The sequence below is a fragment of the Lissotriton helveticus genome, chromosome 3_1, assembly GCF_964261635.1.
Source record: "Lissotriton helveticus chromosome 3_1, aLisHel1.1, whole genome shotgun sequence".
NCBI classification, from domain to species: Eukaryota; Metazoa; Chordata; class Amphibia; order Caudata; family Salamandridae; genus Lissotriton; species Lissotriton helveticus.
Window position 1 is genome coordinate 545,970,313 of NC_136061.1, and position 23,812 is coordinate 545,994,124.

A 23,812-nucleotide genomic window follows, 5' to 3' on the forward strand; every position below is an offset into this window, starting at 1 on the left:
TAATGGAATGGACCTAGAACAATTATGAGTGGATGATATTTCCAACCCTACTATCCTTGCCAGTTTTTGCAGGTGAAAGGTGCCTCCCACCAGGAGCCATACAATCTCTCATAAGATCTCTTACGTATGTGAATCCGAAGGAACAGGTTATTACTTCAGTGCAATCTTCAGATTTTTAATTGACAAATGTGTACTGTGTTTTGAACTTGATAGGCTGTGCACATAGCCTACGACAGCCATTAATATACTGGAAAGAACATTTTGCATTGAATATGAAAGGCAAAAAAATAGATGTTCCATTTTCTAGCAATGCCTTATTTGTTTAGGAAATACTATGTATGTGACAAAGAAGGTTTAGATGTATTCAAATGAATCTTCTCTTTTCTCTAATAGTGTCCTGCAATAGACTATACTAGGCACACGCTTGATGGGGCTGCTTGTCTTCTGAATAGCAATAAATATTTCCCGAGCAGGTAAAGCTTAAAATAAATCTAATCTCTTTCCTGTTTGTTTGCTGTATAATACACCAACCTTTTATGATGTTTAAAATCTTCATTTTAAATGTTACACTTTTTAGAGAAATATAGACTGTAAGCTTTACTGATAGTCTACTTAATTAAGAATAAATCAGACATAAGAAATAAAATGGCCTACAGTGTATACCTGCTTCCTTGTCACTTCAGCAAAAAGCATGCAACATATCAATGGCAAATTCGCTAACAAGCTCTAAAAAACAACAGCAATGCAGGGTTACATGAGTGAAAAATCCAGGTGTGATGTTTATGTTTATATGCTTGTAAAGCGCAAGATTGCCGAGGTGTCTTGGCGCTTTGACATGTGGATGAAAAGGAATCATTATAGTGACGGCCTATAGGGCTTTGAAAAGCCAGGTTTTAAGACCCCTCATGAAGAGCTGAAGGTTAGGTTCGAGCTTCCTGGGGAGTGGCAGACTGTTCCAAAGCTTCGCCACACAGTGCGTTATTGATTTACTCCCCCATCTCGCCCTCCTGATCTTTGTGGCTTTAATAAAACCAAGACTGGCTGACCTAAGATTGTGGGGAGGAACATATAACGGGAAAAGATCTTGTAGGTCCTCGGCCCCCGCCATAAATTGCATTATGTACGAGGCTTAGGGTTTTGAATTCAATGCGTTGTTTGATGGGTAGCCAATGCAATGATTTAATGCCAGCCGAGGTTGGCTGTCCTCTAGGGATACCCAGTAGAACTCTCGCTGCGGCATTTTGTAGAGACTGTAGTTTTTGCTGTTGACATTTGTCAATTCCCAGAAATAGGGCATTGCAATAGTCCAGCTTAGATAGAAATAAGGCGACCATCACTGTCTTTTGTAGCTCTTGCAGGAAGTATGGGAAAATTTTCCTCAAAGTTTTCAAAAGAAGAAAACACGATGAAGTAAGGCTATTTACCTGAGGACCAAAATTCAGTTTCCCATCAAAAATAATCCCTAGATTTCTGACTTTCTCTACTGGGCGGAGGCATTCACCAGCTTCCGTAGGCCACCAGGATCGATTCCACAGGGGCTTGCCTGACCCGAATTCCATCACCTCAGTCTTATCTGTGTTGATTTTCAGATAGCTCTGACTCATCCAAGCCATAATCTTGGTGAGACAGATGTGAAACCTGGCCGCTGCGGTCTCTGGCTGACTGGCAATAGAGATGACAAGTTGAGTGTCGTCAGCGTACGATACCAGAGCAAAACCATGTTTCCTCACAAGATTAGCCAGAGGGGTGACGTAGATGTTGAACATAGTCGGGGAAAGAGCGAACCCTTGCGGAACGCCACATGGGAGATTGAAACTAACCGAACTCCTATTGTCCCAAAACAACTTTTGCTCTCTTGCCTCTAGGAAGGACGACAGGAGGGCCAGGGTGGTCCCCCGTATCCCCATGTCCCCCAGCCGCTGCACCAAGATGGTATGATTTACGGTGTCAATAGCGGCTGAGAGATCAAGGAGCACGAGAACCGCCCCCCACCCCTGTCCTACCCTGCAGATCTTTTCAGCTGCAAGGATTAGGGCCGATTCGGTGGAATGGCGTGGACGGAAACTGTGTTGAGAAACGTCCAGCAGATGGTTTGTGTCCAGATCTACGGTCAGCTCTGTATTTAGATGTTTCTCCAGAACTTTGTCCACAATTGGTAGGCCAGCAATAGGTCGATAGTTTTTGAAATCGCTTTGGTCCAAACTGGGTTTCTTCAGAAGGGGGGTGATAGACGCCGCCTTCCACATGTTTGGATAACAGACGGAAGCCAATACTTGGTTCGGAATTGGGGTAAGCTGTTCACAGATCGTATGAGCTGCTTGATGCATGATAGAAGAGGGACACGGATCAGTGGGTGCGCCTGTTTTCATAGAAAGTAGGAGTTTTTGTGTTACTTCAATGTTTATAGGCTGAAAACAAGTCAGTCTACAGAGGGGGCGTGCTGCCGTTGTTTTTAAGTCCAAACGTTCTGAGGCTATAGGGAAATCGTTATAAATCCCTTGCACCTTCTGTTGAAAGTATTCCGCTAAGCTATTACAAAAAGTTTGGGGCTTAAAAGCACTATTATGTTGAGGTTTAGTTAACAGTTTAACAGATTTAAAAAGTTCCTTTGTTGAATTTCCTGCCTCCTTGATTTTTGTAGTAAAGAACTGTTTTTTGTGGCTGGAATTGCCTCCTTATATTGAGAAATGGCACAATTGTATGTGACTTTCTTTTGACATGTCGTAATCCTACTTCCAAAGACGCTCCGTGCTTCTACAGCATACCTTTAAGCTCTGGGGTATACCATGGCGACGATATTTTTACTCTTTTTACCGTCGCAAGTTTTTTCGGCGCAACCTGGTCGGCATCTGTCAGCTGCCAGTTATTAAACTGCATGGCCGCCCCATTGTTGTCGGCTGCTGCAAAGGCCGGAAAAGAGTCAAGAGCCGACTCAAAAACGCCCTCTTTTAGTTTGCCCCACCACCTAATTAAAACTTTGGTCGATGTAGCCTGTGTACTGGGGTGCAACTGCTTTGCTTTAAGGCTAAAATAGATAGCCTTGTGACGAGTCCATGGGAGTACTAACAGACTGGACAGGGTGATGTCCGGGTTGCTGGTAAATATCCCATCTAGCGTGTGCCCTGCCAGATGGGTGGGTTCTGATACAATTTGGTTGAGATTAAAAGCCTCCAGATTGTCAAGTAACCTAGCAGTGTCGATATTCGCTTTGGATTCTAGATGATAATTGAAATCCCCAAGAATAGTGAGGGAGTGCGTGTCTGTATAAGTTTCCAGAAGCGTCAAGAGGTATAAGGGGAAAGTAGTTTTACTGCCAGGTGGGCGATACACCAGTATCCCTTGGAAGATCTGAGAGTTGTTTAACTTTATACAAAAGTGCATTGCCTCTGCCGGCAGAGCAGAGATCCTCTCCACTTGTATTTTGAATTGATTGCGATAAATAATCGCTATCCCGCCCCCTTTGCCAGACCCTCTGTCCTGTGAGTGGAAAGCGTACCCTCAGACCCTCTGTCCTGTGAGTGGAAAGCGTACCCTGCTGGTAGGACAGTATTCCAGTCTGGTATTGAAGTCGTGTCCGTCCAGGTTTCGGTTATAAAGACTAGATCTGGGGTGGAGAGTTGAATTAGGTCTTCCAGTTCATGTTTGTCCTTAACTACAGAACGAGTGTTAAGCAACAGGCACTTAAAATGCTCCTTAGGTGTTGCCTTAGAAGCCCTGCTAGTCATGTGTATATCTTCGACCCTGCCTCCCTTCTCACCACTGTTGTCAGTACCAAGCTCTGGTTCATCCCCCCCATTACTCAGTTTATTGATGGAAGTAAGGGTCTGGCAGATATTATGCTTAATTCTAAACGAGCAGTTCTTACACTCAGCCTCTGTCCCTATGATGTTATGAGGAGATATTAAGTGAAGAGCACACCTACTTCTTTGTAACTCTTACAGTTGTTGCCTTCCATATGAGTAAGCTGTAATTTGGGCAGGGGTTCTGGCGCTGGCCGCGCTCCGGGCGCAGACTGGCTTGCCTTTGGCGTGCCTTGGTGCGTGCGGCCACTCCAGCATGCCAGATATTTTGGTGGAGTGCCTGGAACCTAGAGCGTCAACCCCAGTGCAATGCGGTCCCGGTTGACTTCCGGTTCCCGCAGGGGTCGAACGCTGGGTTGCTGGCAAAGATTAAAAAGAGTTCGAACTGCGAGCTAAGGTAGTGAAGTGAAACTAAATTAACATTTAAGAAACACAGCCTGACTAATGCGATATATTTATGGCAAAGAGTTAAAAACACGGAAAATCCTTCAAATCTAAAATTGTAATTAGCACTGTAGAGCGCGAGTTTACCCACCCGGCATTCACAAAGGAGAGACCAAGACTAATGCCCTGTCCTCTGATGGGTTACAATATTTACTAGCTGGTACATTTTGTAAGAATAGTGCGAAAACATTTTAATCTGTGTGTTCAGGGTGTAACACCAGATAGGAACGGAGTAGTTGCTAAATGTGTTTGGATCGGAAGGCGAGGGGTATTGATGTTGCATAAACATCGCTGGTGGTATTGTAGTACATCAGGTCTCTCAGCCATGCCTTCACAGTCCGGGGGGCAAGGAAACCTGCCTCTTGGCCAGCAATAAGGTAATAGCAGTAAAGCAACGTATCCCTGACCCGAGTGGGCGGACATAGCCCAACAACTCCAGCAGTGAGGTGGGCGAGTCCTCCATTAACGTCAGATGACCAAAGATCGCTTTCCAGAATGCTAGGACCGGGGGGCAATTCCAACCCAGGTGGATATAAAGTCGGCACGTGGCGCCTCACATTTCCGGCAGGTGTCAGACCTAGTGGGATCCATTTTAACAAGAAATGCTGGGTGACATAAGCCCTTTGTATATATTTAAAGTGCAGAAATGTGTGCTTTAAGTTGTTGGAGATATAGTGATTTTGCTCGCAGCAAAATGCCCACATTTTGTCTGTCAATGAGTTCCCCAGATTCACATCATAGGTTGCCTGTGCTGCCCTTCCACCCCCTGGCGAAGAGCCTGAGCTAGGTGGTAGAAGCCGGGAGACCAAATGTGTGCTATCAGGCGATGTAATCATTGTGGATAAGGGAGGGAAGTCATGCGGCTCCAGCAGTGAAGTGCGTATTGCAGCAATCGGAGAGGCCCTAGTTCTGTGTATAAGAAATTTGTCCAGTGTGGATATGTCTCGATTCTCCACTATGTCTGCGACCGATCACACCTGGCCATCCTTAAACGCATGTCCCACCACCTGAAGTCGGCAGCAGGAGAGTGCGTTCTGTGTTAAACTTTCAGTGGTCGGGGGGCCCCCATAGTAGGTAGGTGCGGGAAGTATAGACGGTCAGCTTTCAAATATTGACAGTCTATCCCAGGCCCAGCAAATGGTTTGTAATGTGTGAATTTCCGCTGGTGTTCTCGTGAGACCCTGAGGTAAAATAGCAGAGAGGGGGCGAGCCTGGAATTGCTCGGGCCTGGGTACTGTAGTCGCGCATCAGGATGGTACCAGAAATCAGCATAGTGTGCCTGGCTATGAGATAATACAAGTAAAACCTCCCAGCGAAAAAGGCATTGTGAGTGTCTGCCATCCCACCCACCCCCGTCCCAGACCAGCCTTGTCAACAAGCCCCTAAGTGTAGCAAAAAATTAAGTGGTAAGTGGAATGGGAATATTTAAGAATAAATAAAGCAAGTGACAATATCTATCCTGCCAGCAATTGACAAGGGAAGCATTATCCAGCGGTCAATTTGTGTGGATAAGCGGTCCATGACGGGGGCCATAATTATTAATACGGACGACTTCAGAGGCTGTGCGATGTAGTAGGACACCGGGATATCTAGGGGTTCGGACACCGGGATATCTAGGGGCTCGTCGCACCAACGCAGCGGGAAGTCCCAAAAATAATATTGACAGTTCTCTTTTGAAGAAGAAGGAGCCATTGTCATCACTGTTGAACCTTGGCTAAAGAATGTTCCCTGAATGATCCCCCTGAAAGCAAGATACTTTCTGCTTCTAAGTGGATTTCTATGCTGGCTTCATTGATGCCTCTACATTTCCCACTATGGTTTGTGGAATTTTCTTTTTTTCCTACTGAATATGCCATTATTTAATATCCTAAGCTTGTGGAAAAGCGTCCTCTTTGTGAACACAAAGCTAAGCCCATTGACAACTAGCCATATGTTCATGAGCGCACCAGTGATAATGGTTGCATAGATGATAACTCTGAAAAGTACCTCATTGTCCAAGATATAATTTGTGAACATTTAGGCATTGAAAATACCCATATCCTCTTTGACACATTCAGAATGCTAATGAAGATGGACATTGATATTGTCAGCCCTTTCTCTCATACCTTGAAGCGTCATTGGCTATTTGGATGCTTTCTGGCAACTTGACTGCTGTTTGCCACATATTTCCCAGTGCCTTGGTTGCCTTTGCACTGTTTTTGTGCATGAACTACTGACTATTCAATGATTAGGATAGTGCCCCGGTTACTTACCGGTAAGTCCCTCTTTTCCTTGTCACGGTCATTACAAGGGAGGTGATGTTACCTCACACCAGGAATCCAGGCAAGAGGATCCTGAAGCCAGCCACACCCACCCTTCCTGGGTCTCATAAAGAGGGCTGGCACTCGGCCTCCTCCTGTAAATACCTAAGCCCCTTTTTCAAAGGGGTGAAAGTAGGGAGGGTGTGTGTCATGTAATGACTGCGACACGGGTGAGATGGACCAAGGGCAGTAAAGGTTACCGGTAAGTAACCAGGTTTTTCTCTGACATTCCTCGTCCTAATACTAGTCATTTTAAGTGAGGTATACCACAGCTGAAGCCATTTGACTCTAAAAGAACCAAAGCCTTGATAATGCAGCACACAGAATCATTAAAAGGAAATAACCGAATAAATCCAATATAGAGTACAGCCCCAAAATACATTATGTACTCCTAAATCTGCATTCAAGACAACAGTGCTCAAATTTAACTGACTATTTAAAACCAAATTAAGACTGTCTCACAAAAATGTGCTCTGAAGCCCAAGTGGCTGCTCCCCAAATTTCTTGAACGATCCTTCCTGAAATTCTGCTCAAGAAGTGGCTTTACCCCTGCTGGATCTTTCCTGGATAGGAAGACTTTTATCTAGATCCTGCAGTGTCAAAAGAATAGTAGATTTGCACCATCTTCTGAGTGTTGATAAATGTTCTTTTACCCCTTCTAGAGTGTCCAAAAGTCACAAACATGCAATAAGGCTTTCTGTATTGCTGTTACCCGTCAAGATAAATCAAAAGAGCTAGTTTCAAGACTACTTAATAACTGTTCCTCTGAATTAGAAGGAGTAGGAAAGAAAGAAGGCAGGATGACCTCCTGAGACCTATGACCAATCACAAAGGATGGATCAGGTTTTACCACCACCCCCTCATCCATAAACCTCAGGTAAGGAGGAGCACATCTTTAAAGCTCTATAATTCCATAACTCTGGGGTGTGTGGCCAAGATGGCGGTCTAGCTCTGAGGAAGCTCCTGGTGGCCGCGCTACATCCATCGACATCCTGACAGCGGCATCCTTCCCATCTATGCCGACCCTCCCCGTGGGGGGTAGACTCTGCACCGCCCCCCCATATGAGCTGGAGCCATCGGCGGTGCCCCATGTCCGTTTTACTTGTGGCAACCCGGAGCCAACTCTGAGAGGTTGGTAGCCATGCTGCTGCGGCTCTGTCACGCCTGGGGCCGATGTAAGCTGGTTCGGACGCAGCCTGGACCACTCATCCGGGCTGAGCCAGCTATACGAGGAGAGTACCCCAGCTCTGTGAGGTGATCCTGGAGTCGGGCCGCCGCTCAGCTCTCTCGATTGCTCTACGTGCTGTTCTCGCTGTCTAGCATGGCGGACATACCCGCTCTTGATGAACACCAGTGGCCTTGTGGACCGGATTAAGAGGTCCGTAGTGTTACCCTATATTAAGAGGCTGTTGTTATCCTGCAAGTGACCCATTTATTGGATTCTCTATGTTCCTTCGTGGGCAGCTTCGACTAGGACTGTTTCTCTCCGGTTCTGTACGGTGATCCGCTAGACACTATTATTTTACACGTTTTGTATAGTGCTGGCTGGGCCAAAGGGTATCAGAGCGCTTCACAACATAGATATCATATACTTTAATGCGGAAACGAGAGAACCAGAGGATCAAGGGGGAGTAGGGGAACATGTGGGTTAGGGCAGGCATGGGATATCTGATATTCAGCCATACATAGTTGAGAATCACAGAGATTAAACATAGAACGATTTCTTGAGCTGCTGCAGAGGGAAGGGTCTGATAAAGAGCCAAACACAATCGATCAACAAAATGTTTGTGCATATAGGGTTTCCTGAGCTGAGACTGTGTTGTCAGACTTGAAGTTTAGTAACGATGTGGTGGCAATTATAGGACTGTCCAGGGACTGTCAGTTCCCTCAAATGTGGTTGAGGAAGAGGTCTTTGAGAAGGCTCTTGAATTTTGAAAATGAGGGGATAGTTCTGATGTGGGGCGGAAAAGAGTTCCAGATTTTGGGTGCGTTTCCAGCAAAAGATTTGGCTGTGGTTCTTTGCTTGCGAGTTTTTGGAGGATGAGCAGTAGAGAGCTGAAGCTCCTAAGATTTCTGGACTGGCCTTCCCTTTTGAGTTTGGCAGCCAGGTATTCTGGTTTACCTGTATGCAGGGCTTTGTGTGTGAGGCAGGCTGTTCTAAAGCTGGCTCGCAACTCTACTGGGAGCCATCTGAGTTCTCTGAGGGCTGGAGAGATGTGCTCGAATTTCTTAATTCCGGAGACCATTCTTGCTGCTGCGTTTAGTGTAGTCTTCAGGGGGGCAAGATGGGTTTTTGCTGTCCCAGTCAAGGTCGCGATCACGTAGTCTATTCTGGAGAGGAATCTAGCTTGGGTGGCTAGTTGAAGGCCCTTGGGTGGAAGGAAGGGTTTTATTTTGTATAGCAATTTTAGGTTGAGAAAGGCACTTTTAGCATATCTTGAGATGTGTTTCTTCATGTCTAATTTTGGGTCTAGGGTGATCCCTAGAGATTTCACCGAGTCGGCCAGGGAGAGGTTACCATTGAGGGCATCTATGGCTTTGAGCCATTCTTCGATTTGAGGGTTCTCATCTTTGTTGGAAATGTAGTATTTCTGTTTTTCCTTGGTTTAGTTTCAAGTGGTTGTCTTGGACCTCCTTGAGAGTGTTGTTTAGTTTCTGGATGTCCTCGATTGAGGTGGTTTCCAGATAGAGCTGAGTGTCATCAGCGTATAAATGAAAGGGGATGTTAGATTTTCTGAGTACAGAGGTGAGGGGTTCGATGTAGATGTTGAAGAACTGGGGGGAGAGTACAGAACCTTGTGGGACACCTCTGATGACTGGGTCCGATTCGAAGTTTTAGATTTTTAATCTCTGAGATCTGTTGTGAAGAAAGGAAGAGAACCAGTGAAGGGCCGTCTCTTGTAGACAAGCTCTTTCTTGCAGATCCCTTAGGAGTAGATTGTGGTTGACTGTATCGAATGCAGCCGATAAGTCTAGGAGGATAAGAAGGCAGCATTGATCCGATTCTAGTGACTTGAGTAGGTCGTCTACGACATTTAGGATTGCAGATTCAGTGCTGCATCCCTTTCTGAAGCCCGACTGATGGGGATCTAGTAGTTTGATGTCTTCTAGGTGCTGGGTTAGCTGGGGGAGTACACATCTTTCCAAGATTTTGGCCAAAAAGGGAAGGTTCAAGACCGGTCTGAAATTATTAAAATCTTCAGTGTCTGGACCTGGTTTCTTTAATAGTGGTGTGACTTGTCCTACCTTGAGGCAGTCTGGTATGATTCCAGAGCTCAGTGAGCTGTTAATGATCTTGCACCATATTGGAGCTAGGGCTAGCTTCAGGTCTTTGGTCATGAGAGGCGGAAGCTGGTCCAGGGAGTGGACTGAGGGCTTGGCGTTGGCGATTAGATTGACTATCTCTGCTTCCTGGATGGGGATGAAAGAAGACCATTGTTTTGGAGATTTCACGGAAGCGTTGCCAAGGTTTTTGGACAATTTGATCTTTGAGAGAGGTGGGATTTAAGCCCAACGCAAGGCAGATCTTGGCGATTTTGTCGTTGAAAAAGGTTGCGAAGCTGTCGCACCGAGCTTTGGATGCCTGAGTTAAGGGAGGTATGGGTTTGGAGGTTTGATTCCTTATGATATTGAAAAGTTCTTTGGGCCAGTTTTTAGCGTTGTCTAATGTCGAGCAGAAGAAAGCTGACTTTTGTTCTTAATGTGATTTGTGTACGACCTGCGGGCTGCTTGGAGTTGATCACAATTGAGCGTTTGGGTGATTGTTTCTCCAGATTCTTTCTGCTGCTCTTAGAAGTCTTCTTTCATCGTTGATGTCAGTGGTGAACCATGTACTAGAGGGAATGTTCCTTGCTTTGTTTAGCTTCAAGGGAGCAATTTTATCCAGGGTAAGCGTCATATTGGAGTTGTAAAAAGAAGTGAGATCGTTGGTTGAGAGGTGTTCAGTGGAGATGGGAAGCAGCAAGCTGATTCTTTCTTCTAGGTCCGCTCGTGGAATTTTGGCTGTGTTCCTGACCCATTTGGGAGGGTCTCGTTTGGGAATTGTGTTGGTCAGGTTCGAATGGGTGATGTGAAAGAGGATTACGTGATGGTCAGACCAGTCGACGGGAAGGATGTGATCGATGGAGATAACCATGCTTCTTGTTTCCTGCTGTAGTCCTCCCCCTCTGCTGCTGCAGGCTGCTCTACAAGTGCTCTGATCCCTGATCTGCCACCCCCCACTCCTCTCCCCTGTACCTTACACCAGGTACCTCTACCACTCCCCGTCCAGGCCAGCGCACCCGCTCGACCTGCTTATCCACCTGGGCCGACTCCAGAGTTTATGTGACGTGTGGCGTTCTTAGTATCCAATGCACGTAATCATGCATCGACTTGATATAGGTACCAGCTGCAGATCTCCTCCCCCTTCAGTCTATTCGTATCCTTCCACAGGACATCTCAGACCATGCTCCCTTACTGATAGGATGCGGTACTCGTTCCCAGTCTCTACACCCTATGTGGCACTTAAGTGCTTGGCACCTGAAAGACCCTGCATGCATTGTGTTCATTGAGGAGGAGCTCAAAACCTTTTTTAAACTCTACTATGGCTCAGGGCTTGTCGTCCAGAGCGCCCTCCCTGAGAGGGATCTTGAAAGGTTATGTACAACATCATCGCGAGTCTCGCCAACAGACAAGTGACTGACCTCGAGGCTCAGATACTCAAATTGGTAACTTGTTATGATACGAAGACGGCACGTCTCCTCCTGGGAATAGCACGCACAAAATTGCGACATGTCTCCTTAAAGACCTGACTGGCCCGCTCTCTTGACCATTGGATTTATGCCAGGCAAGAGCACACGTCATTGCACTTGTTGGGTGCAGGCGGCTCTTTCTTAGATGCAGGTCCTAGACTTCACCCTTGCATTGCTCCTGGTACATTTTTTTCAAGGCCTTTGATACAGTCTCATGGGACTTCATGGATGCGGTCTTGCGGCAGGCGAGCCTACGGGGTACTTTTCGTGGGTTAGTCAGTCTCCTCTACAAAGACCCGGTGGCCTGCGTCCAGGTGAATGGTATCTTGTCGGATGCTTTCTGAATCCAGCGTGGTATACGCCAGGGCTGCTCAGTCTCCCCACTATTATTTGCATTATCCATAGAACCCTTGGCATGCTTTGTTCGCTGCGACTCGCGGGTGTTGTAATGGAGATGTGGATGTGGATTCGAGGACTGGTCATATTTCTATAACTCACAAGTGTGTTCTTTCTCTCTCACATTCTCCTTTTTTTGTTCTCTTACTTACTGTTTGTCGCTCTCCCTGCACCCAACAAAAAGAAAGATAATTTAAACAAAGGTATGAGTACCTTTTTTCGTTAATGAAAAGAGAAATCTGTTTAAGCCGTTATTTAATTTAGACTTGTTATACCCTACTTTAAAGTTGAAAACAAGTCAGTTTCCTTACATCTTATTTCAGCGACCAGGTATGTACATAGGTTGCACCAAATAAAAGCATTGACTGTACCAAATAAGTATTTGTTTTCTGTGCTATACTATGTGAAAAAAAGAGAAATAATAAACAACAAACTTAGGGGTCTAGTAAAGAAACCCAATAATGCTTCTATATTGTTGTGCCCCTGTCAATTGTACATGAGGACAAACACATTAAATTAACAGACCATATCACCAAAAAGTGAGGCACCAGTGAACGTAAGTCACCCCTGGTTGAGGATTCCCATCAAAAGTCTTGTATGGATCAATATTCTCATTTGGTAATCCTTATCGGGTATTGTATCTCTTGACCATTGAGATCAGCATACCCTGATAGCCAGTCCGGGGTAGCGACCCACAATCACTCAGTACTACCACATGATGTTGATATGATGGGAAAGTGCAGTGCAAAAATATATATAAGTGGTGATTAAAAAAGGATAGGAACTTAACAGAAAACAATTTTAATAGAAGTTAGCCCCTTCCTCATTAAAACAAGAACAGTATAGCAACGTAATCGCAGTTCACACAAATAGCTGCGAGGAGACCAACATGTTTCAGCCACGGGATGGTTACCAGGCTTTCGTCAGGGTCTCTGTTCTGTGTATATGCTACTGAATAACGTGTGAAAAACTATACAAAAAAACACACTAGTGAACAACAGTAAAGGATATAATGTTCCTTCATCTGTACAAACTCCTCACTTCGGTACTTGGTTACCTAAATACTGTACGTGGGGAACAAACGTGCAGGTGAGCCACAATTAGATAACACGATCTGTTGCAAGGAATGTAATATGTCTAAGTAAGTACCAAATAACCTTAAACAATCAATTACTCACCCAGAGTGACCGGGGAGTGGACCTCACCTCTTCCTGGACCTGGCTCAGGATATGTGAGACCCCGCTCTACAATGACAAAAGCCAACTTCAAAAGGACAAAAAACCAGATGGATCTACTTATAGAACTACTCTGGCAATGTACTAAGAAAAGAAGTCCCAAAGTCTTTTATCAGTGGAGCTCAATAGCATAAAACCACTGGTTCCCAAAACCACCTGCTCACCATTCTATCGTTAACTACACTTAAAATACATGTAAGCGTTACTACCGCTATTTACACAGAGACACAATGCAGATAGAAATGCACCAAAACCATTAGGGACGGTGGACAAGAACTCCTACCTGTCCGTCGTTGTCTCAGACTGTAGCTGAGTCAGGGGGAGGCACCGAGTGTCATGTGTGGCTCCCATTTCACCAAAATTCCCATCCCAGATCACCCAATCGCGATCCTGCAAGGGTAGCATGGGGCGGATTCATAGTTCATTGTCCTCCAACATAAGTTACAAACGATGTTGATTAGCGTGGAGGGGGGACGGTGTACAACCCAATCTGCCCCGCGTTTGTTTGTTAGTTTGGCTCGCGTGCATAGTCTCGCGAGATTCCTAAGCAGAACTACCGGGTGATGTCACTCCTCTACCCTGAGTAGTCCGTTAACTTTGTCTTCCGCCCTCTGAGACCGAGGCTACGGCTCAGAGAAAGAACTACTGGCTGACGTCATAATCATGACGTTTGTAGTTCCAAGAGCGAGCCCTGCCAAAGCAAGATGTTATTGCCCGCTCACTCCAGTTTCAAAGCGCCATGAAAAAGTATCATACCTTTTACAAGTCGAGCGAGTATAAGGTGTTTACAGGCAATCATGCAGTTAGATATATAAAAGGCAATACTTGGAGGAGTTTTACTCGTCGTGCCTTATGAGAACCAAATTACCTGCAAAACTGATCTGAACCTTAACTAGAAGCAACCTAGTTACGTTGTTTAACCCTGCAGAGCTCATCTGTTCACAGGTGGCATAGAAAAATGTGACCAGTCTTAGTACACTAGCTCTTGTACATTAGTGTGCACACCAGAATTAGTCAACACAATTATATTTACTCGCCAAACCTGTGCAGCTTCACAGAGTATAGCTCTATCACCACACGCATGTGCCATTATGATAGACTCAGCCAAGGTATGTCATCGTTCAGCCCTCGTTTGTCTGTACCCAATTTAAAAACCCATTTTTGTTCACGCAGGAACAAAAATCTCGACACGTCGCTAACGTGTGATGGAATAAAGGGTTTTTCCAAAACATGCCACTTAAAATCTATTTCTGTATGCTGTTGTGTGATGAAGTGTTTCGTGAGTCTCGAAACATCTTTCTTGCACCGGAACGTGCTTTTGTGCTCCTGCATTCTTACACGCACCTTCCTCGTGGTCATACCTACATATCGTTTGTTACACGTGCATGTTATGAGGTAGATGAGATTTGTGCTATTGCAGTTGGTAAACTGCCGAAGCACCCACGGCCGATCAGTGCCAATATCCACACTTGTGATCCTAGAGGTAAGTGGACAAACAGAACACCCTCCGCAGGGATGGTGACCCATTACAGGAGGTAGGTCCCATAGTGTGCCTAACTCTCTATTGGGTGTAGCTTTGGGGCGAGTGTGTACCAAGTGATCTCTTAAGTTTTTTGAACGTTTGAACGCGAAAAGTGGGAGTGCAATCTTGTCTCTACCACTGTTCAGAATACGCCAATGCTTCTTGATGACTCTCTGAACATAGTTGGACTTGGTATTAAAAGTACTCACTAGAGTCAGGCGATCCAAAGGTGGTTTCGCTGTGCGGGGTTCAAGCAGTGCAGCTCGATGGTTATTTGCTGCTCGTTTGAGTGAACGCTGTACCAGTTTCTTAGGGTAATGTCTTGCCATCAGTTGCTTAGATAAGTCCTCTGCATGGTGCTTGAAGGTTTCAGAGGTAGTACAGTTCCGTCGAACACGGAGGAACTGCCCAAAGGGTAGATTATCACGCAGGGACTTGGGGTGTTGGCTTTCGTACAGGAGGAGCGAATTTCGGGCCATTGGCTTTCGATATAATTCACTCTCTAGGCCTGTCTCAGTACTGTAAATTGAGAGGTCCAGAAAAGGGAGCCGGTCTTTGCTCATTTCCATGGTGGGCAGTTCCTCCGTGTTCGACGGAACTGTACTACCTCTGAAACCTTCAAGCACCATGCAGAGGACTTATCTAAGCAACTGATGGCAAGACATTACCCTAAGAAACTGGTACAGCGTTCACTCAAACGAGCAGCAAATAACCATCGAGCTGCACTGCTTGAACCCCGCACAGCGAAACCACCTTTGGATCGCCTGACTCTAGTGAGTACTTTTAATACCAAGTCCAACTATGTTCAGAGAGTCATCAAGAAGCATTGGCGTATTCTGAACAGTGGTAGAGACAAGATTGCACTCCCACTTTTCGCGTTCAAACGTTCAAAAAACTTAAGAGATCACTTGGTACACACTCGCCCCAAAGCTACACCCAATAGAGAGTTAGGCACACTATGGGACCTACCTCCTGTAATGGGTCACCATCCCTGCGGAGGGTGTTCTGTTTGTCCACTTACCTCTAGGATCACAAGTGTGGATATTGGCACTGATCGGCCGTGGGTGCTTCGGCAGTTTACCAACTGCAATAGCACAAATCTCATCTACCTCATAACATGCACGTGTAACAAACGATATGTAGGTATGACCACGAGGAAGGTGCGTGTAAGAATGCAGGAGCACAAAAGCACGTTCCGGTGCAAGAAAGATGTTTCGAGACTCACGAAACACTTCATCACACAACAGCATACAGAAATAGATTTTAAGTGGCATGTTTTGGAAAAACCCTTTATTCCATCACACGTTAGCGACGTGTCGAGATTTTTGTTCCTGCGTGAACAAAAATGGGTTTTTAAATTGGGTACAGACAAACGAGGGCTGAACGATGACATACCTTGGCTGAGTCTATCATAATGGCACATGCGTGTGGTGATAGAGCTATACTCTGTGAAGCTGCACAGGTTTGGCGAGTAAATATAATTGTGTTGACTAATTCTGGTGTGCACACTAATGTACAAGAGCTAGTGTACTAAGACTGGTCACATTTTTCTATGCCACCTGTGAACAGATGAGCTCTGCAGGGTTAAACAACGTAACTAGGTTGCTTCTAGTTAAGGTTCAGATCAGTTTTGCAGGTAATTTGGTTCTCATAAGGCACGACGAGTAAAACTCCTCCAAGTATTGCCTTTTATATATCTAACTGCATGATTGCCTGTAAACACCTTATACTCGCTCGACTTGTAAAAGGTATGATACTTTTTCATGGCGCTTTGAAACTGGAGTGAGCGGGCAATAACATCTTGCTTTGGCAGGGCTCGCTCTTGGAACTACAAACGTCATGATTATGACGTCAGCCAGTAGTTCTTTCTCTGAGCCGTAGCCTCGGTCTCAGAGGGCGGAAGACAAAGTTAACGGACTACTCAGGGTAGAGGAGTGACATCACCCGGTAGTTCTGCTTAGGAATCTCGCGAGACTATGCACGCGAGCCAAACTAACAAACAAACGCGGGGCAGATTGGGTTGTACACCGTCCCCCCTCCACGCTAATCAACATCGTTTGTAACTTATGTTGGAGGACAATGAACTATGAATCCGCCCCATGCTACCCTTGCAGGATCGCGATTGGGTGATCTGGGATGGGAATTTTGGTGAAATGGGAGCCACACATGACACTCGGTGCCTCCCCCTGACTCAGCTACAGTCTGAGACAACGACGGACAGGTAGGAGTTCTTGTCCACCGTCCCTAATGGTTTTGGTGCATTTCTATCTGCATTGTGTCTCTGTGTAAATAGCGGTAGTAACGCTTACATGTATTTTAAGTGTAGTTAACGATAGAATGGTGAGCAGGTGGTTTTGGGAACCAGTGGTTTTATGCTATTGAGCTCCACTGATAAAAGACTTTGGGACTTCTTTTCTTAGTACATTGCCAGAGTAGTTCTATAAGTAGATCCATCTGGTTTTTTGTCCTTTTGAACTTGGCTTTTGTCATTGTAGAGCGGGGTCTCACATATCCTGAGCCAGGTCCAGGAAGAGGTGAGGTCCACTCCCCGGTCACTCTGGGTGAGTAATTGATTGTTTAAGGTTATTTGGTACTTACTTAGACATATTACATTCCTTGCAACAGATCGTGTTATCTAATTGTGGCTCACCTGCACGTTTGTTCCCCACGTACAGTATTTAGGTAACCAAGTACCGAAGTGAGGAGTTTGTACAGATGAAGGAACATTATATCCTTTACTGTTGTTCACTAGTGTGTTTTTTTGTATAGTTTTTCACACGTTATTCAGTAGCATATACACAGAACAGAGACCCTGACGAAAGCCTGGTAACCATCCCGTGGCTGAAACATGTTGGTCTCCTCGCAGCTATTTGTGTGAACTGCGGTTACGTTGCTATACTGTTCTTGTTTTAATGAGGAAGGGGCTAACTTCTATTAAAATTGTTTACTGTTAAGTTCCTATCCTTTTTTTAATCACCACTTATATATATTTTTGCACTGCACTTTCCCATCATATCAACATCATGTGGTAGTACTGAGTGATTGTGGGTCGCTACCCCGGACTGGCTATCAGGGTATGCTGATCTCAATGGTCAAGAGATACAATACCCGATAAGGATTACCAAATGAGAATATTGATCCATACAAGACTTTTGATGGGAATCCTCAACCAGGGGTGACTTACGTTCACTGGTGCCTCACTTTTTGGTGATATGGTCTGTTAATTTAATGTGTTTGTCCTCATGTACAATTGACAGGGGCACAACAATATAGAAGCATTATTGGGTTTCTTTACTAGACCCCTAAGTTTGTTGTTTATTAATCTAGTCCTTTGGGGGATAATACTTAGGCTTGGTCTTTAAACATCCCTCTAGCCCTGTGATAGTGTTTGGTTTTGTCTAAAAAAAGAGAAATACCTATTTGAATTATGTAGTTGAAGATAGCATGACTGGTTTCATTTTATATAAATGAATTCTTCTCTGTCCCAATATGGGTAATCCCTTTGTCACTGACTACATTCATCTTGTCTGCCTAAAGATAATATACTTAAAATACATTTAAAAGAAAAGCTGATGGAATCCGAAGTATCAGATGGCTCTCCAGTGGTTAACTGTATGAATAGGTGTAGAAGATATTGCATACTTGTATCTTAATTTGAGCATCCTATTCCATTTTAAAATGTTACTGTTGTCTGTGTACTGTAGCTTCTAATTAATGCAATATATATATTATAGCACTTAAAGATCTTACAATTATTCTTCCAGGGTTAGCATAAAAGAATCTTCAGTAGCTAAACTAGGATCCGTATGCCGTAGAATTTACAGAATATTTTCACATGCCTACTTTCATCATCGACAGATATTTGATGAATATGAGGTAAGCATTACATTCCTTTGCATTACTTCCATTCACATTCACTGTACATGAATCAGTAATTGTCTACTCAAGGGTATTCATTTATTGTGATTAATTTTAGCCAAATTCAGTTTAGAATAGAATGTTTCATTTTATGATAAACCTTTTGCTTTTCCATGGCAGCTTTATGTTCTTGCTAATTGTCTATTAGTCAATGCATTGGAAATGCTAGTGAAGGTTCGATCAAAAGCTGAATTGATGTAGTGTGTGACAAAAATGTAATTAGTATATAAGGCTGTAATGCCAACAAATTCCAAAATGTGATGGGATATGTTTTATTATCATTCACGAAACCAGTAGCATCCTCTACAAAGTCATCACAACCAGCACCCCGCCTTTCTGGTTGACAAATTCACCACCTCTGGTGGCATTCTGCACACCTACAACCAGGAAACCATCAGACCAGAGAGTGAAGGGAAAGAAGACAGGCAAGAGACCATCTTGATTTGGGCTCCCAGAATCTCGAATAACAGCTCCTTATTCATCAGTATCATTCCACCTTGCCTCCAGTTTAGGAAAGAGCTACATCCTATATCACGAAGGAGTTACAGTTCACTTCTACTAACAATTTTTTTTTTTTTTTTTAAACGCATCCCTGTCTATTTATTGACTTATTCTGTCCTTTGACCCTGGACAACATGCTGCTGACATTCAGCTATGTTTGCACTATACAAATTCCATATGCATACACAATAACTTTTGTAATTGTGAAGCCTTGAAAATACTTTAATACAGCTCAAACAAAGTAAAAGCTGGATATATCCGACACCATTTATCGGACTTGAGGGATAATACATAAAATGCTGTTATATCTTGAACTGTACCATTTCGTTTTGTGATGGGTGGTATGCAGTTGCTGGCATGTGTTGCTATTTGCACTATAGTATAGCGCGAAAAGTTACATTTTCCCACTGTGCAATTTAATCACTATTGTGAAGGTGTGGCGGAGAAGGGAGGTCTTCAGCACCAGTGTTCGTGTGCTGAGTCCTTGCACCCTTGGCAGGAAATTCCTCTGGTGCATGCAACAGAGGGATTTCCTTTAAATTAGCCTCCGGAACTGGGAAAGAGCTTCCCTAGCTCCTGAGGCAATTTCTTTTCTCAAATGATGATTGGCGCATGTGGCATGCTGCTGTCATTTCAGAGAAAGTGAAAAAGAAATGAGCCGATTGACTCAGTTCACTTTCCCTGCTTCGGTGCTCCGCTCTTAAGCACATTAGCAGTCTGGAGAGGAATCGTTGGAAAAGGGAGAATCTCCCCTTTCCAATGGTACTTTTACCAATTGGATCCCTGCTTGGGGATCGCTGCAGGAGGGTGATCCTGAAGCAGAGAGTCCACCCACTAGACCCCCAAAGTCTATTTATAATGGGGGTGGGTGGATGGAGGGGGAAGCGGACCCCCTGGCAATGGGCATATGCTCCTCCTGGCCCAAAAGTCTTTTTGGAGGGTCTCACCACTGATCACAGCCCACTAGACCTCCAGGGATTTTATTTGGAAGGGGAGCGGTCCTCCTAGCAATGGGATAGAGTTCCTCCCCTCAGCCCAAAAGTCTTTCCTGGGGAAGGTGGCGGGGTGGCAGAAAGGCCACTGAACACCATGGATTCTTTTTTTTTTTTTTTTTTTTTTTTTTTAAGCACAAATGGGTAAGGCCAGTTCTCCCAGGCATCCTGCCTACCTACCTACCTCCCTCCCTCCCATACAACCCAGCAATCGTTCTGCTCCCCATTGGGGCCGATAGGAGGCAATTTCCTCCAATCTGCCCTCAGCGGGGGCAGAAAGTCCACTGGACATCCGGAGTAGTCCAGGGTGGTATGCTTTACATGGATCCCATAAAGATTTCTTCCCACAAAGTCGGGCAAACATCAGTTTGCCTAATATGGCACGTTTACCTTGCATTTCTGTGACAAACGTCTGGAATCAGCAGGAATCCACAAAATTCCTACTACCCAGCTTTCTTCCCCACTTGTCCCGATGAAAATGCAACCCCACTTGTGGGACTTGGCCTACCAATTTACATGTGATCAGTTGCTTCAAGGTATTGTTGAAGAAAACTCAGTTGACATGTAAGTATTGTATCAGTAGATGCATCTTCGGTTTGGAGGCGATGTCGCCCCATGCTGGTGAAAGTGATCTCGTGATTGAGTTATGTAGTAGGAATTGACCTGATCGTAATCCTCCGCCAGAGTCTCAAAGGGTATAAAAGCGCCCTCTACATAAAGGCCAGGTTTCTCCCTTTTGTTTTTAGGTCTTTCTCTTCCTTAGTCTTGTCACTTTATTTTTTCCCCTCTCAATCCCCAGTATCGGGTCAGCCATACCCTATTAGTCCCGTCTCCTCTTTCGGGACGGCGTTCCAGTATTAAGATTATCCTGTCCGTTGCACATCTGATGTTGGAGACTGCTTTTGATTGAGTCTCCAACTCCTGGGGGGGGGCAAGGGGGGGCAGCAGGGTTTTCTCTGCTTTACAATAATATTCTGCCACTGGGAGGCTACAGGCACATAGCAGACTTAAGCACTAGTGTTTTATACTGACCTTTTGTAGGAAAGTGCCCCTTTTTGCATGGTGGCCCACCACTTTTTGCCTGAGGTTTGTGGCTTCTTGACTAAGTGTGCCCTGGGTTCCTGCTAATTGGGTACCCAGGGCCATTGTTCTTCCCCAAAACTATCTTTGCTCTCACATTGGCACTCCTCTGGTTTACATATGAGTCCCATGTAAAAGGCGCCTGGGGCACCAAGCGCCTTGTCGCCAGAGAAAGTCTTGGAGGGCTGATGCATATATTTTGCCACCCTCAGACTCCTCCCCTGACGCATACACACTGCCAGTGCAGTTTGTGTATCAGGGGGGAGACCCTAAACACTACAAGTCGATATGGTATACATCCCTGTATCTTTGTATAAAGAAAAAGAAACAACATGTAAAATTGTTCTGCAAATGAGAAGAAATTTGAGATTGATGGCTAAAAGTTAAGTTGGTATCTTCAGAATAATTTGTGGGAGCAGTGCAAGTGCCTCAAACTGAATATAGTACTGACGATGAATGGCCTCAATTGAATTTCGACACGCTCCAACAGTCTGATTAAATGTTTTAATATATGTTTTGAATTAAATGAAATATTTCATCTTTTTGATGAATGCTTGTTTCTAGCTTTTTTTGTGTATTGTTTTATGATTCAAATCATCACTCTTAGGCCGGGTTAGCCTGCTTCCAGTAATGACTCAGTTGGGATCCCTGGATTCCAGTAACGATTCAGTGAGGGTCCTCTGGGTTCATTAATGATAAAGTGGGGTTTCACAGAGGTCAAAACGTTAACCACTGGTCTAAACCTCAGACAGCCGCGCAGGGTAGCATCCCAGCTCATTGCGTTTCACCTACTGTGCCACTGGAGATGGGTGAGCCTCATGGTGATCAGTGCAAACCTTGCTTCTTGTAGTAACAGTCCAGCCTGAACTGCTTGCAAAACTCCTCCAGCAGCAGGGCAACACAGGTAATCCCAGACCAGTGTCAGCCTTGTTAGTGAGGTATAGCCTGAATCCTGTGGCACTGTAGAGGAGCCTACCCTTAGCTGTCTTTGGCATTACTTCTGGCACAGAATAGATGATGAGGCAAATAGTCGAAATCATTGGCAATTGCTCTGTGTAGTATTCTAATCCACTTTGATTTTTTGCACACTGCACAACTCTATACAGAGTCCTGCCTGGCAGTTTGTGATGGACTGTTCACCTGAGACGCAGGGTCAGTACTGATTTGCCAAGGCAGGATCTGTCTACGTTGCTCAAAAGGCCAAATATGAATGCTACCCAGAGTGATTGCCACTGGTTTAGACTATTTATAAGCATTCCTCCCATCACCTTTTTTGTACATGTATCTTTTTACGGTGTGAGGCTTTGCTTACCAGTGCCTCTCCCCCTGTTCCAGCATGCAGAAGCCAATTTATTGGGCAGATTAGGGACAGGCGTAATCTCTTGATGGTTCACTTCCCCTGCAGTTGAAACTACTGTAGTTGGTACCTGGGAAGGTAAAAGTGGAGTTGGAAACCTGCGGTGTTTGGTTTTCATTGTAGAATAGATTTTAATATTGCTATTCAAGAGACCTCTTTGGAGTTGACATCCGAAAACAAATGACTTCCTGACCTTTGCTAAGAATTTTCAGTGACTGCTTGTTGAGTGAAAATATACTTGTGCATGCTGGAATTTTAACATACCCTATGAAAGATTGATTTAACAGTGAAATGAATCAATGCTGATGTGTACTGCCGTTAAATTGACTGGGAATTCTTTCCTTTCGTACACAGAATGAGACCTTTTTGTGTCATCGATTCACCAAATTTGTGATGAAATATAACTTGATGTCCAAGGATAACCTGATTGTACCAATTTTGGAAGAAGAGGTGCAGAATTCAGTTGCTGGGGAAAGTGAAGCATGATAGGAATCCTGGCACAGAAACACTGCACTGAACACATGATTAACAATAATTACAATGTACTGTATATATCATTTTAGACACTTCAATCATGTATTCTTATTATAGCTTCTTTGTTTAGTATAGTTTTGTATGCTACGTACATTGCCTTTTAAAATGGGAAATACTTTAAGTTATTAATGGGTCGTATATTCAACAGTGTGGCACTCATGGTTTTTAAATAAGAGTATTATCTGTTTATGATGCCTGTTAATAAAATGATTTACATTTCTGTAAAATTGCTGCTAAACAATCATTTGATCACCATCTTCGCTAAAAGGAATATGTCTATTAGGAAAACGTGAGATTAAAATTTCACAAAAGCAGTTTTACGTATGTGTTACTTCAAAATTACATTAAACTGATTATTCTCTTCTTCTAGGCTGCAGTAAGATATCTTTCAAGATTGACAATGTATTTCTGGATTCATGGTTCAAATTGAGCAGTTTGTCTTTTGGTTGAGGTTCAAAGGATATAAATGTACTAACTGTAGAACATTAATTAATACCCTTTGAACGTATATTCTGGTTTACTTTTTATAAACAATGGAAGACTTTCTTCCCCTCTCTGGGGAGGAGGAAGTTGAAAGAACCTGGACTGATCAGTGGATTAACTACATCTCCTAAAGAATAGCAGATGTCTTTTGCTCCTAATTTACATTTTAAAAAGATACTTTGCCACTTTAGTAAGAACGGCTTATACTTTACTGTACCTTTTTTGAAGCTTTTTGTTTTTTTTTTTTACATCTTGGGCATGTCATTTCTACAGTGTGGTATTGGGTATCAACATTAGTACTTTCCTGATTTTTTTTTTATGCACATCAGTTCTTACAGTGCATTCCACACAGTACTTTCAGAAGAAGGTTTTGACCAAAGGTGAGTAAATGTAGTGGTCCACTGCGCACATTTATCAAGTCCCATGTGTATTGAGTGTCTCTGGGTAACTTTGTTAGCTACTACAGATATTCTTTCCTTTATTAACTATGTATGCAGGTTGGGAGGTATTTGTTACAACA

General features: G+C 44.2%; 1 protein-coding gene across 1 annotated transcript in view; it reads left to right on the forward strand.

Annotated features, from left to right (window-relative positions):
* MOB4 (MOB family member 4, phocein) overlaps positions 1-23,172 on the forward strand; it is a 122,745-nt gene extending 99,573 nt beyond the window's left edge. The window contains 3 exon segments of the mRNA XM_078680442.1: positions 394-473; positions 18,192-18,303; positions 22,630-23,172. Of these exon segments, the coding sequence (XP_078536568.1) occupies positions 394-473; positions 18,192-18,303; positions 22,630-22,761 (324 nt within the window). The 3' untranslated portion in view covers positions 22,762-23,172.
* Positions 23,173-23,812: the final 640 nt, after the last annotated feature.